The 15,999-nt window shown below is 37.7% G+C and overlaps 1 protein-coding gene across 1 annotated transcript in view; it reads left to right on the forward strand.

Moving 5' to 3' along the window:
• Positions 1–15,999, forward strand: part of TXNRD3 (thioredoxin reductase 3) — a 68,714-nt gene that overhangs the window by 25,773 nt on the left and 26,942 nt on the right. Inside the window, exons 7-12 of the mRNA XM_059161938.1 lie at positions 3,446–3,588; positions 5,380–5,495; positions 6,585–6,810; positions 8,217–8,309; positions 13,820–13,896; positions 14,477–14,633. Of these exons, the coding sequence (XP_059017921.1) occupies positions 3,446–3,588; positions 5,380–5,495; positions 6,585–6,810; positions 8,217–8,309; positions 13,820–13,896; positions 14,477–14,633 (812 nt within the window). The remainder of the gene's footprint in view (positions 1–3,445; positions 3,589–5,379; positions 5,496–6,584; positions 6,811–8,216; positions 8,310–13,819; positions 13,897–14,476; positions 14,634–15,999) is intronic.

Below are 15,999 nucleotides of genomic sequence, written 5' to 3' on the forward strand. Positions count from 1 at the left end.
GAAACTTTAATTGTTTTTGAATTTTAAATTTTTAAACGGCTAACTTGAATTTTCCTATTTAAAATGAAATAGATGGGCAATTTTAAAACAGGTGGGAGAAGCTATGTCAGGAAGATGCAAACAAGGTAATAGCAGTTAATACCAGATAGGGAAACTTCAAGGCACAAAAATAGACACATGCACACACACACACATACAACCCACACTGAGGAAATAATGACTTAGCATTCTCCCCAAAATAGAGTCAATGAACAAAAGCAAGAATATATTTGAAAATGCAAATAAGTAGGAAGACCTTTGGCAAACCCAATCGGGGAAACAGGAGAAAGAATTCATGCAAATATGTAGCATTAGGTATCTTGAGGAAAGAAATATAACTACAGAAAGAGAAGAGAAAAAACAAATTCAGTATACAAATTAGTGGTAAGAATTTTAAATATCTTGATGAAAAGGAGTATATTCTAGGGAAATATAAATAACCAGAATTTACTTTGATTTAAGGATAACCCATTCTCCAGGACATTGAAAATTTATAAGTAAATTTCCTCAGTCTTCAAGGAATACTTTTTAAAATATTTAAACTGTTCAAGAGCTTAGGAAAAAATGAAAATTCTAAAATTTTTTTTTGAGGCTGATTTAACAGTGATACAGAAAGATAGTGTAAAAATAGAAAGCTATAGCCCATAGAGCTACAAAATTCTAGAAAAAGCAAATCCTCTCCAGCAGTGACTAAAAGAATGCACTGTGACTTCTGAGAGTTCATTCTGGGGATATAAGAATGTATCATTAGGAAACCATAGTAGGGATGCTGAAATCCACATGATGACCTACATTCTAGCTCCAAAGGCATTTGGCAAAAATTTCACATCCATTATGGCTCTTAAAAAAGAAAAGAAAAGAAAAAAATAAGAAAAGAGAGGAGAGGAGAAGAGAGGAGAGGAGAGGAGAGGAAAGGAAAAGAAAAGAAAAACAAGTGTCATTAAACTAAGGAAAGAAATGGCCACTTCTTTTACATGATGAAGAAAAGTCAGATGTAAGTATTTGATGGAGAAGAGCTTGAGGCATTTACACTGAAGTCAGGAATCAAACAGGGCAGCCAACTTCCACTACTATTATCGGCATTGTTCTGGGGCTTCTGGCCTGTGCACAAAAAGGAAGACTAGGAAGAAAAAGTACATACTTGAGAAGAGGAATAAAAAGATATTACAAATCTATAATATGAATGATATAAAAGATACCTAGAATATACAAGAGTTCAAACTAAAAATGTTAGAACTAATAAGAGTTCACTAAGTTGTTTAGAAGATGTATGTGTAAAAATAAATAGATTTCTTTTTAAAAAAATATTTTATTTATTTATTTGACAGACAGAGATCATAGATAGGCAGAGAGACAGGCATAGAGAGAAGGGGGAAGCAGGCTCCCTGCTGAGCAGAGAGCCTGACGTGGGGCTTGATCCCAGGACCCTGAGATCATGACCTGAGTGAAGGCAGAGGCTTAACCCACTGAGCCACCCAGGGACCCCAAATAAATAGATTTCTTACATTAGCAATAGGAAGTTAAACATACAATGGAAAATTGCAACAAAATGATAGAATAACTTGGGATAAATATACCAGGAATGGACAAGATATATAAGGAAAGAAAAGCATAACAAAAAATATACTGAGATTTTTGGGTTGGATGTCTCAGTACTATAAAGACATTACCTCAAAATTGATTTGTAAATTTTATGTAAGTCCAGGAAAAATCTCCACAATTTTTTTTTCTCTTTGGAATGTGACAGATTATTCTAAAGTTTGTATTGAAAGTAAATGTGTGAGAATAGCTATGCAGCCTTTGAGAAAGTATGGGAGATTTTTTTCCATCAGTAATTAGAACTGTGATACCGTTGCAAATCTTTAACAGGTCAATAGAGCAGTGGAGCACGTGGTTCCAGAGTGCCAGTCTCTGGACTTGCCTTTGCAGGATCTCCCCCGGGGGAGCTTGTTCTGACTTGGTCCAGGGATTTGTATGTTTCAACCTGAATCCCAGGGGATCCTGATATGCAGCCATATTTGGGAAACGCTGATGTAGATGTAACAGACACTCTTACAAAAAGAACCAGAAACAAACATACCATGTGAAGTGGGAAGCTAACTGACAAGGTCCTTGAGAGAAATGGTTCTTGGAAGACTAGAGGAGTAGCTTTTCTGGGTTAGAGGGAGGAGGTAGCTTAGGATCTGAGGGCATGTGCCATTGTGGAGAGGCTCATCCCTGCTGGGTCTTTACTTCCTGGGACCACAGCGTGGGGGTCAGGTAGTGTAGCAACCACAGTGATCCCCCGGATTGCAAGATCTCAGGAGCTTCCTAGAAGAGGTGGTCCGACATCCATGCCATAAACTCAGTGCACCATAACCTCTTTTTCTCTCCTGCACTGTAACTTCCCACATTCCTGAGGAGTGCTGTGGCCTTTCGGAGAGTGCTAGATGGGGTGAGTCACCAGGCGTGATTAGAGGACGACAAACCCTCAGTTGGCTGGGTTTGCCTTTGGGAATCTCATCCAGTTTGGTGAGAATCCCAGGCTGGCCTCTGTGTTTTAGAAGCACAGTGCTGCATGGAAATTGGTTTCTCCTTCAGGAAGCACCATTGGCAGACAAGACGAAGGCTGGGAAATCAATCCTGCCTAAAAGATAAGGAGATGATGAGGAATTTGATTCTATCACCTCCTGCCCCAATTGCAACAGGAAATGAGTAACCATTGTAATATAAATGGTAGGCCACAGTGAGCAGAAACCACATTTGTTGTAATGAAACGCAGCATCTTTGCTATCATAAAGCCACCACCAAGTGAACTGAAAGGGAGTGGCCCGGGCTGGGCTTGGCAGATGGATGTATGGTGCTTCTCTTCACATCTGGGACACCCTGTGCAGACCTAGGAGTGTGAGAGTAGCCTTGGGGTACTCCCAAGTAGGGATGATCTCCCTGCCTTGTGATGTTTTGGACTGTTCTCCCCATTCTCTGTTCCAGGGATTTCTTTTTTCTTTTTCAGAACTTTGCTTTTTGCTTATGTTTTGTAATGTAAAAGAGGAAGAAGTATAAACTGTAACTGACCTAAAAAAGATTTCAGTTGCTAGTTGTCTTGTGTTCACTTTTTGATTCTTAAATCAATATATAGTATGGCTCCTGTGTGGTTATATAAGATCGAACATTAAAAATAAAACTCACTTGGGGCACCTAGATGTCTCAGTCGGTTAAGCTTGATCCCAGAGTCCTGGGATTGAGCCCTGCATTGGGCTCACTGCTCAGCGGGGAACCTGCTTCTCCTCCCTCTGCCTCTCCCCCCCAGCTCATGTTCTCCCTCACTCTGCGCTCTTTCTCCCAGACAAATAAATAAATAAATAATCTTTAAAGAAAAAGGCAATAAAATTGGCTTTATGCCTTTGCTCTGGTTATTTGTTTTCAGTGAAGCACAACTGGGAGACTATGATAGAAGCAATTCAGAATCACATTGGCTCTCTAAACTGGGGCTACAGGTTGTCCCTGAGGGAGAAGGCTGTGACCTATGTCAATTCTTATGGAGAATTTGTCGAACATCATAAAATAAAGGTACTGTTTATTTTGTCATGTTTGTTGCTTTTCTTTACTATTGCTTGAACTTGCCTTGATCTGAAATTCTGTCTTGTATGTTACGGACTCACACTGACATGCGTGAGTACACATGTTGCCTCATGTGCACCTGTTTCTTCCTGTGCTGATTGCAAAGAGCCTGCTAAATTGCAGGAATTGCCTTTTAAAGAGATCTTCATTTAAAGTGATTATTTGCCTTTTGATTTTATTACTACCTTATAAGAAAATGTTTAGAATAAATAGACTAAAAAATGAAAAATTTTAGTAGGTAATTCTTTTTTAAAATGAAACCTTAGGTGGGGGATGGGCAAAATGCAATGAATAGTCACGACGATGAAGGTACAGCCTGGGGAATTGATTGGGGGTGTTGTAGTAGCGTTGTTTGGGGACAGATGGGACAGATGGGGACAGATGTGGAGCATGTTGTGTTGTATGGACTTGTCAAATCACTATGTTGTAAAAAAAAAAAATCACTATTGAAACTGATGGAACATTGCGTCTCAACTGCACTTCCATAAAAAGAATAATTAAAAAAATAAAATGAAACCTTAACTAGAACTCCAAATGTTATTCAAAGACATATTAATAAAAGTAGTATAAAATTAGTGTATTTTACAAGCTTTGTCATGTTTACATAGTGTAAGAGCCGCAAGTAAGGAAAATGAGATTGTTGTGCTGAACAGAAGAATTTTAAATTAGAGTTATATAAGACAATGAGATACAACCCTCAACACCTAGTTTTTGGACTCTGCTTTCCTAGCACAGTATGCAAGGATCTTGGGGGGATTTAAGATTATTTTGTAGTCATTTATTATCTCTGGAAAGGTGTGGAGTAGTCTGTTGAAAGCTTCCCCTTTTGAAACCATATGTGGACCCATTTGAATTACATCACTCACATGGAACATCATAGAAATACGAGTCAGGGTAGTTTAGTTCTCAAATTGTGGCATGGCTGGCATGGTTGGTTGAATAAGCCAGTTGTTTGGAAGCATACCTTCCTCTTTTCTGTGTTTCCACATTTATTGATAACCAAGGTCTGCTCAGTTGCTCCTGCTAGAAATCTCAGGTTTCCCCCATCCCACCCCTACATCCTGGGCTTCTCTTTCCTGACCCTCTGGAGCAGGTGCCTGTCTCCAGGCTACCCTCCCTCGGTCCCATCATTGAAACCACCCTCTTATTTAAACACCTTCATTGGTTTTTGAATTTTTTTTTTTTTTGGTTTTTGAATTTTTTAAGGAAAAAATGGATTTATGAATTACTCATATAATTGAAAATATGCACACAATGAATAACCTTTCTTGGTTTCCCATAGCTGAAATCTTTAGAATGGTGAATAAAGGTGTTAGCCTTTGGCAGGAATTTTGTGTCCCTTCACCGTGATGCATCCCCTGCCTTTCCTGCCACTTTCTGACCACTTGCTGTTCCCCAGACACCTGCTGCTTTCAGGCCTGTGTTCTTTTCTATGCACTGTTCTCTCTGTAGGTTTCCGTTCTTCTCAAATCTTCTCACTTTCTGGTCTCCACTCGAAATACCACCACTTTTGAAGCCGCCCTCAGCTGGCATTCCAGTCCCCTACTGCACCTCTACTGGGCTCTTTTGGTGGCTGTTTTATGAAGACTTCTCCTTTCTGTGTTGGTGCTTATCACCAACTGCATTATTATTTTTGCATGTCCACTCTGGTTGGGTGGGAAGCTCTATAATTAGTTGTCCAGTGTCTGATACTCTACTGTGTTTGTAGCAAAAGTTGAAATTTACTTTTCTCTTTTCAAGGCAACCAATAGAAAAGGACAGGAAACTTACTATACTGCTGGCAAATTTGTCCTAGCGACAGGCCAAAGACCCCGCTATTTAGGAATCCCAGGAGATAAAGAGTACTGTATTACTAGGTAAGATTAAACAGGCTATTGTAACCTTAAATTGTGTTGTGCTTATGTGTCCAATTTATTTAGTCCCTGATATTATTTCACAGAAGATTTGAATTGATGGCAAGTAAGTATAATGAGATTTTTTAAAATTTATTTTTATTTGACAGAGATCACAAGTAGGCAGAGAGGCAGGCAGAGCGAGAGGGAGGATGAAGCAGGCTCCCCGTTGAGCAGAGAGCCTGATGCGGGGCTTGATCACAGGACCCTAGGAACATGACCTGAGCCGAAGGCAGAGGCTTTAACTCACTGAGCCACATGGGCGCCCTGCAAATAAGTATAATGAAAGAAGCTAAGCGGGTAACATTATGAAGCCCAGAGAAAATAAGCTTAGGTAGATAATAAGGTCAAATTTATGCACACATAAATGCTATATGATTCTAGGTAATTGCTCAGCAAGGTCTGGGAGATTGGCTCTGAATTTCATGGAGGCCAGAGCAAAGAAGTAAATAAAATAGCTTTGGGGTTTAGCATCTATCTGATAATAATGGACCAGTTCATCAGGAGAAGCATGGCTCTTCCCAATACTGGGACTTAATAGTAATTATCCCTGATGGTTACAGAGAGGACATTTTATAATTCAGGACAATGACTTTCAAACTTTTTTCACCAGATGCACATACATAACTAATGAATCATAGAATGCTACACCTGAAACTAATGATGTACTTATGTTGGCTAATTAAATTTAAATTAAAAAGAAATGTGTTTTTCATGACATTATTTTTCAGGTGAACACATGCACATACGCATGACAAACCAAACCATATTTCTTCTTATCACATGTAATGTAGTCTAATATTTTCTAGTCTATTTCAGTTTTTAAAACACCTTCACTTATGATTCACTAATTTGATTTTGAAAAACCTGAGATATATTTCTTACTCTACAGTGGACACTCTTTAAAATGCCAAAAGACTCTGTTAATTTTCTTCATTCCAGCACCAGGTTGCCATGCAGCCAACAGAAGACCACTACGCATCAAAACCTGTGTATTCACTTTTACTTCATTTTTATTGCCTACATGTTCCTTTTGTTGTTTTTATTTTTCAGTGATGACCTTTTTTCTCTGCCTTATTGCCCTGGCAAAACATTAGTGGTGGGTGCGTCTTATGTTGCTCTGGAATGTGGCGGGTTTCTTGCTGGAATTGGCTTAGACGTCACGATTATGGTGCGCTCAATCCTTCTTCGTGGCTTTGATCAAGAAATGGCAGAGAAAGTGGGTTCCTACATGGAGCAACATGGTGTTAAGTTCTTAAGAAAATTTGTACCTGTGATGGTAAGTCTGAAAGGCGTTTGGAATTCCTTTTATTTTCAGGTTTTTGTTATTTTTTTTAAGTTTTTTATTCTGGCTCTCCTTCCTTCATTTCATGAAATAAATTAGTCTATACTCACTAGGACACCTTAAAGATAGTGCTCCCCCCTCCAGTCCACACCACTGACCTGCACGTTCCCTCTGTCCTCCCCACCCTTTCCGCTTATACTTGAAGGTGTCCTTGCTCCTCTCAGGCTTTCAGTGTGCTCTCACCTTCTCTCACTTTTTCAGGGATGCCTCATCACTAGTTAACCATCTTTTCCACTCTGTCATTCCCACCAGTGTCTCTCTACTTTAAACAAAAAAGTCCTCCCTTACCCTCTCTGCCCTTTTGTGTGGGTCCCTATTTTTCTTTTCCTGTTCACAAGGAAACTTCTATACATGCTCCTGCTTTCTTGCCTCCGTTTTCCACTTCAGCCAACTCTCAGCTGGTTCCATCCCTGTTCCTATGAAATTGCATGCCGGGGTCTGTGGCAAACTCTGTGCTGTCAAACCCAGTGGTCATATCTCTGCCCTTATGTGATGGGGCTTCTGGGCAGTGTTTGGTGAAATTGACTTTCCTTCCATTTGAAATTCTGTCCATTCTTGAGCTCTCTGGTCTCACAGCCTGTGGTTCCACATGTCTTCAACCTGTAAATGGTAGAGCACCTGCTTCCTCTTCTCTTCTCTGCACTTGTTACCTGGGACGTCTTCTTTAGGTCCATACTTTATTATCACAATGCTAACGACTTTCAGATTTATATACCCTGCTTGGGCATCTCTTCTGAACTCCACACCCATTTTCACAGTTGACTATGGGATATCTCCATTTGAACTCCTCATAAACATTTCAGATTTATTAAGACAAAAATGAAATTCTTGATTTTATTTCTAAGTGTATTCCCCAGCTCATCTTTCTGGCCTATCTCAGTACTCAGTAAGCAGTATTACAGTATACACAATTTATTAAGTCAACACCTGGAAAGTATCCCTCATCCCTTCTATTATGGTACCACCAACCAATCTGTTAATTTATTTCCACCTCCAGACTGTATCTTGTTACAGTCCTTTTTTTCCTCTATATTTACTTTTTTTTTTTTTTAAGATTTTGTTTATTTATTTGACACAGAGACAGAGAGATCACAAGTAGGCAGAGAGAGATGGGGAAGCAGGCGCCCTGTCAAGCAGAGAGCCCGATTCGGGACTTGATCCCAGGACCCTGAGATCATGACCTGAGCTGAAGGCAGAGGCTTAATTCACTGAGCCACCCAGGCGCCCCTCTCTATCTTTACTTAGTTGAGAAACCTACATGCGCACACGTGTACACCCTCTGACCCATTTATTTTCTGTCACCTTTGGATAGAATCATTACATTTTTTTATCCTTACTAGGTTCAGCAGTTGGATAAAGGTTCACCTGGAAAGCTGAAAGTAGTGGCTAAATCCACTGAAGGGCCAGAAACTATTGAAGAAATATATAATACAGTAAGTTTTTAGTTTATAAACAGTTAAGTGGTTGAACACACTCATAAATTAGCACAGATGAACTTTATGGGAAAATTCTACTAGCCTTAACTTTTTTCCTTTTGATTCTTTGTAAAACTATAATAAAATGGTAGGTAGTTGAGCTGTTGACATTTGGTAGTTTTTGGTGTACATGAGAAATATAAGATAATATGTGTGTATGGATAATTTATACATAGAATAAAATCTGGAAGCTGATATATCTGACTGTTATAAGTACTTATTTCTGGGGCATTAGACATCTTCTACATTTGGGCATTTTAATATTTTCAATAAAAATTGGGTATCTTATAATAAAAAATTATAATAAAGATCTTTTTATTTTCAAAAACAATATAAAATCTGCAAACAATGTGAATAGTCCATGGACTATATTGGGTGGCAACAGTTCTAATTTAAACTGATATTTGGATGTTAACATTTCTTTGGTAAATAATAATACATTTATGTTTTATATACTGATATATGTGTGATTGTTTTTAGTTAAAAAAAGGAAATAATATGGGGAGGATCAACAAAGCCAAAAATAAGAAAACAAAATAAATCAACCCCAGTTGAGAGTTTTATGAGGATTGTACTGGATATATAAATCAATTGGTAACTTTTTATTGCAATATTTAGTCTTCTCTCCATGAACATGGTATATCTGCCTCCTAATTTAAGTTGTCTTCAATAACTCCTAACAAAGTTAACAAATTTCTCTACATGCAAATCAAGAACATCTTTTAGATTTATCCTCAGGTATTTACTATATTTTTATGTAGTCATGAATGGTATTTTTTTGAGAAAATGTCATTCTTTTTAACAGTTGCTGGTGTATAGGAATGCTGCCAATTTGTGTGTTTTGATTTAGCATACCATAATCTTGCTAAACTCTTACTTGATAATTTATCTTAGATTATTTTAAGTTTTCTTTGTATGCCTTCCTACGATTTATAAATAACAAAAGTTTTGTTTCCTACTTTTTGCTCTTTCCCTTTTTATTTCTTTTTTTGGTGTGTGTAAGTACACTAGCTGGGACCTCCAAGAAATGGCAGTGGTAGGCATTCTGCCTTGTTCTCAGTATTGAAAGTTCTGTGTTTCATCATTAAAAAGTAATGTTTTCTGCAGGATTTTGTTAGATATTCTTAATTAAGTTAAAGGATTTCTTTTCTTTTTTGTTTTCCAGGGGTTGTTTGGTTATTTCTTTTTTGTTTTTTAAAACTCACAAGTAGATGTTTGTATGTAACAGTCTTTCTTTTGTAGCTGTTGATCAAAAATTTTTTTCTTTCATCTGTTAATGTGTTGAATTACATTGATTTCCTAATGTTCAACCAACTCTGTGTTCCTGGTATAAACCGAACTTGGTAATGGTTCTTTTTATATACTGTTGGATTTCGTTCTTTAGAATTTTTGCATTAATATTCATGAATTGTATTGGCTAATGATTTTCCTTTCGTATATTGCACTTTTCAGATTTGCATATCAAGGTTGTTTTAGCTCATGAGAGAAGTTTGGAGTATAACCTCTTTATTCTCTGGAAGCATTTTTGTAATGTTAGAATTGGTTCTTCATCTGCTTGATAGAATTCACTGATATGTAACCATCTAGGCCTAGAATTTTCTATAGATATAAGAATTTGACCACTGATTGAATTTCTTTAACAGCCATAGGACTTTTAAGGCTATTTTTTTTCTGAGTTACTTTAGATTAGTTAAATTTCTAGGAATTAGTTTATTTCATCTAAGTTCTTAAATGTATTGGTATAAAGTTATTCACAGTATTGGAATTTTAAATTGTTTACTTTGATAATGTGTAATTTACATGTAGTGAAATGCACATTTCTTAGATGTACATTTCAGTCAGTTTTGACAAATGTACATGTTTATATCATCCATACTTATGTGAAGGTAACAGAATATTTCTGTGAGTTCAGAAAGCTCTCCCAAATCCCTTCCCACTCCCTGACCCAAACAACCCTATTCTGATTCTGTCACCATAGACTAGTTTTGCCTATTCTAGGTGTCACAGGAATAGAATTATTTGATATGTACTCTTCGTATTTCATCCATGTTGTTGTGTGTCTGTAGTTAGTTCTTATTGTATGAATTCTATAACTGTAAGTTTGTATGGGTATGTCACAGTTTGCTCATTTTCCTGTGGATGGACACCTAGGCTGTTTGTAGTTTGGGCTATTGTGACTTAAACTGCTATGAAGTCTTCTTGCATAAGCCCTTGTAGACCTATGTGTTCATTTCTTATAGGTAAATACCTAGGAATGAAATTAAATGGTCATAGGATAGTTTCTGTGTTTAACTTTTTGAGAAACTGCCAAACAGCTTCTGAATGAATGAATCACTTTATATTTCCATGAGCTGACGTGGGATTTTTGGTTATCCCATGTGGTCAACTTTGGGCTTGTCCAGATTTTTCATTTTAGCCAGTTTTGTGCATGTGTAGTGGTCTCTTATTATGGTTCTAATCTGTGCCTTCCTGATGACTAATGATGTTGAGGAACTTATCATGTGTTTACTGGCCATTTATTATATTTTCCATTATGAAGTCTCTGTTTAAATGTTTGGTCCATTTTTGTTCAGTTATTTTAATTTTTATTCTTGAATTGAAGTTTTGTATATATCTTGAATACATTCCATTTTCAGGTAGATAATAAATTGTGAATATTTTCTTCCCATTTGTGACTTCCCTATTCACTTTTTATGGTATCTTTTGATGAGCAGTAGTTTTAAAATTTCTATGAAGTTGAGTTTATCAATTTTTTGATTTATGGTTAATGCTTTCTGTGTGCTCTAAGGAATCTTTTTACCCAAAGGTCATGAAGCTCTTCTCTTATATTTTCTTCTTGAAGCTTTATAGTTTTATTTTTTATGTTCAGTTCTATAATACATCTTGAATTAATTTTTGTTTATAGAATAAGGTAGGAATATGGGTTCTTTTTCTCCCATGTGGGTGTTTGTTGAAAGACTTTCCTTTCAACATTTGTTTGTTGAAAAGACTTCCCTTTTTCCACTAAGTTGATTTGGTGCCTTTGTTGAAGGAATTTGACCATTTACTGTGGGTCTGTTTCTGCACTCTTAATCCCATCAACCACTTGTCTCCTTTTACCACATTGTTTTCAGTATTGAAGCTTTATAGCAAATTTTAGACTGGTGCAGTAAGTCCTTCAGCTTTCTTCAGGTCCTTTACATTTTCATATAACTTTTAAAAAGCAGCTTGTTGATTTCTACCAGAAAAAGTCCTGCTGGGATTTTGATTGGAATTATATTGATTATATAGACCAGTTTGGAAGAAATGAGCATCTTAACAATATTGAGTTTTCTGGTGTATGAACTTCATAGATCTGTTTGTTTATGTATGTTTTTCTTGCAGTATTTTATCATTTTGCTCTAGAGGTCTCTCATGTGTTTTGCTAAATTTGTCTCCACATATTTCATCTTTTTAAGGTATTATAAAATGGTATTTTAAATTTTTAAATTTTCACTGCTTAGTTGGTAGTATATAGAAATATAAATGATTTTTGTATGTTGTCCTTATTGTAGATTCTTGGGGTTAACATCTGCATATACAGCCAGATTTTTTCTTTTTAAAAAATTAGCCTGCCTTTTATTTCTTCCTCTTGCCTGTTGCACTGGTTAAGTCCTCCAGTACAATGTCGAATAGAAATTGCTTGAGAGTGGGCATCCTCATCTTGCTTCCACCTGAGAGGTGAAGCATTCAGACTTTCATCATTGCTAGGATGTAAGCTGTAGATTTTTTTTTAAAATAAAGTGCCTTTTCACAGATTGGGGAAGTTTTCTTTTATTCTTAATCTGCTGAGGACTGACTATATTAAAATCCTCAAATGGTGTTAAATTTTATCAAATTCTTTTCCCATATCTATTGGGTGATGATTAAATTGTTTTCTCCATTATTTGGTTAATATGATTAATCACATTGATTGATTTTTGCATGTTGAACCAAATTTGTATTTTGGGGACAAACCTCAGTTGGTCATGATCAATTATCCTTTTTATATATTGCTATATTTCATTTTCTAGCTAACATTTTATTAAGTATTCTGCATCTGTGTTAATGAGGACTATGGGCTTATAATTTTATTTTAATATCCTTTTTGATTTTTGTGTCAGTTGTTTATGCTGGTCTCACAAAAAAGAGTTGGGAAGTGTTCCCTCCTCTTTTTTTTTCTGGAAGAGTTTGTATCCCATTATTAGTATTTCTTACTTAAGTTTTGATAGACTTTACCAGTAAAGTCATTTGGGTCTTGAGTTAATTTATGGACAGTTTGCAATTTGTGGATTCAGTTTCTGCAATGAGTATAGGATATGTTCCTCTGCTAGGATTGCCATAAAAAAACACCACAGACTGAGTGTCTAAACAGAAATTTAGTTTCTTACAGTTCTGGAGGCTGGAAGTCAGATCATGGTGTTGAAAGACTCCTCCCCTAGAAGATAGATAGGATAACTAATCGCTTGTTTGCTTTTCTGTAAACCGCTGGCTTTTAGGTATAGACCAGGTTATTAATTAGGTTATTAATTGCTTATTAATCGCTCTTTTGCCCTTCTGTAACCGCTTGGCTTATAGAAATAATAGAGACGCCATGATGGCATTCCTACCTTCCCCCTTCTTGTTCCCCTTTCCCGCCTCTCTCCTCCCGTGCGCGGGCCCTCAGAACCAATCAGCTTGTTCCCCCTTCCCGCCTCTCTCTTCCCGCGTGTGGGTCCTTAGAGCCAATCAGCAAACTCCACGTATGCCTTTTTCAAAAGTTCTAACTGTCAACCAATCAGTTGCGCCCCACCCAAAACTTGTTTGTACCTGTCTATAAAAACCCGGCGCCACCACAGCCGGGTGTGCTCAGCTAGCAGGAGCTGCTGACCACCCGCAGGCGCGCGCTGACCACCCGCAGGCGCCTGCGTAACAATAAAGAACCTCTTGCTGATTGCATCCAGTGGCAGTGTTGGATTCTTGGGTAAGGGGATCCGCGGGTCTTTCAGTGTCAGCAGGTTTGGTTTCTTCTGAGGCCTTTCCTTGGCTTGCAGATAGCACCTTCTTCTTGGGTCCTCACATGGTTGCCCCTCAGTCTGTGTCATCTGTGTCCTAATTGCCCCTTTTTATAAAGGACATCAATCATATAAAGGCCCCACCCTAATGGCCTCATTTTAACCTTAATTACTTCTTTAATGGCCCTGTCTCCAAATACATTACATTCTGAGGCACTGGAACTTAGGACTTTAACATGTGAATTTGGTGCGGGGACATAATTTAGGATATAACATAGAGTTATTTTAGATTTGCATGTGTGTGTGACTTGGTAAACTGTCTTTCAAAGGATGTTTCATCTAAGCTGTCACCTTTATTGGCATAGGGTATTCATAGTGTTCTGTTATTGTCCTTTTTATGTCTGAAGGATTTGTAGTGATGTTCCTTTCATTCCCAACATTGACCAATTTCTGTTTTGGATCTCACTCTTAACATAGGTTTTGTTAGCCATTGGTCGTGAGTCCTGTACAAGGAAAATAGGCTTGGAGAAGATTGGTGTCAAAGTCAATGAAAAGTAAGTACATGTGGGATCATTGCACTGTTGCTACACAAAGCAAAATGTTTCTACAGATTACCTCTTGGAAATTCTCATTTAATTACTAAGATGCAAAATTTTAATGCTCTGAGTTTATTTCACAGCAAGTGCTGTGCCAGCTCTGTATTAATTAGTTTTTTTATTAATGAATCAGTAACTCTTTAGTGTGTACCTTAAAGAACTGATATATTAACCAGTAATTTTAAAAAATAAATTGTGGAAATGTCTTAACCCACTGTTTGATTTAGAATTAATTTTTATATTGTTGGTCAAGCAAGCAGAAAAATTTCAAAACTCTAGTGCAACTCTGGGGGAAATCAGGAGCTATAGTTGGCATCCAAAAAATGTGTATGGTTTCAGGTGGTTTTTTGGAGCTACAGAAACCCTTATGATTCAAGCCATTGATCTTATAGAGATTGATAACCTGAGGAGCCTCTCTTCTTAGAGGGAGGTCTTTGTTCTATGTGTTTAGTCATTTTCTCTTGGAAAAGTTAGTGTTAGTCATCCAGAAGTACAGAATGAATCATAATGTATTTGTTTCCTTTCCAAAATCCAATAGGAGTGGCAAAATACCAGTAAACGACGTGGAACAGACCAATGTACCCTATGTTTATGCTGTTGGGGATATTCTGGAGGGTAAACTTGAGCTCACACCCATTGCTATACAGGCAGGCAAGCTGCTGGCTCGCAGACTTTTTGCTGGCTCTTTGGAAAAGGTGAGGTTCCTACTTTTGAGATGATATCTAGATAAAAATTGTGATTAGAAAAATCAGTACAAACATCACTTGTGCACTTGTTTTGCAAGGAAAGAGTTCATCACAGATAAATTAGTATTTAGTAATAATTTTTAACAATTATCATTGGAGTGTCTGCTGTGTGCAGGATGTCATGCTAGGTGACATACAGGGGATTGGCATGGTTCCAGGGCCAAAGGGTTTCCCAGGAGAGTGAAGGATCATGAGTAATGTAAGACAAGGGGCAGTTAGTTGTCACTTATTGGACTGGTAAAGGGATCCGAGATGGGCGATCGCTGGCCCTGGCTTTAGTGTCTGCTGGTGTGTGAACCTGGTCAAGTTGTTTCAAATCTCCGTGCCTCAGTTTCACCTCTGCCAAGTGTGAAGGTGATGATTTCTACTATCTCCTGCACCTTTTGTTGTCTCAACCAAAGATGTGGGACGGGCTTTGTGGGATGAATAATTCAAAACCAAGGAAGCAAAGCACAGAGCTTTTCTGGTAAGAGATAATGTATTTGCAAACATGACTCTCAGCAGGACTGTGAGCAGTCTGTTAGAGTTCCGCTGTGCTCTCCTCCACGAGAGCATGTGAACGTGTGGAAGTATTGGTGGATGAAGGGCCTGGGTGGGGGTGAGGAATGCTAAATGTTTTGTCCTAAGGGACAAAGAATTGTCCCTTCCATAATACTTAGAGCATTTGGAGTGTGTGTGGGCAGAGCACTTGGGAATAGAGGCATACAACTGGGAATAAGGCTAGAAAATTTATTTGGTGCCAGCTCATCAAAAATCTCTCATGCTGGGGGTGCCTGGGTGGCTCAGTGGGTTAAGCCTCTGCCTTTGGCTCAGGTCATGATCTCAGGATCCTGGGATCGAACCCTGCATTGGGCTCTCTGCTCAGCAGGGAGCCTGCTTCCCCTCCCCATGCCTGCCTCTCTGCCTACTTATGCTCTCTCTATCAAATAAATAAATAAACTTTTTAAAAAAAATACTAAAAAAAAAAATCTCTCATGCCAACCACATAAAGAATTGGAATGGCCTTCTCTATGCAGTGGGAACTCTTGAAGACCTTTATTTCCTCCATCTTTCTATTTGGAAAGGTGTCAAACCACAGGAAGAATAGTAATAATCACCCATATTACCCTTTCTTCCACATTTCCCAGTTATTAATATTTTGCCATTTGGCTCTCTCTTTTTTTCAGAATATTTATGTGTACAATGTGTGTATTTTATTTCCAGAGCCTTTTTAAAAAAAATTTATTTATTTTCAGTGTTCCAAAATTCATTGTTAATGCACCACACCCAGTGCTCCATGCAATAACGTGCCCTCCTTAATACCCACCCCCAGGCT

The sequence above is a fragment of the Mustela lutreola genome, chromosome 2 (assembly GCF_030435805.1).
Source record: "Mustela lutreola isolate mMusLut2 chromosome 2, mMusLut2.pri, whole genome shotgun sequence".
In the NCBI taxonomy this organism is placed as follows: Eukaryota; Metazoa; Chordata; class Mammalia; order Carnivora; family Mustelidae; genus Mustela; species Mustela lutreola.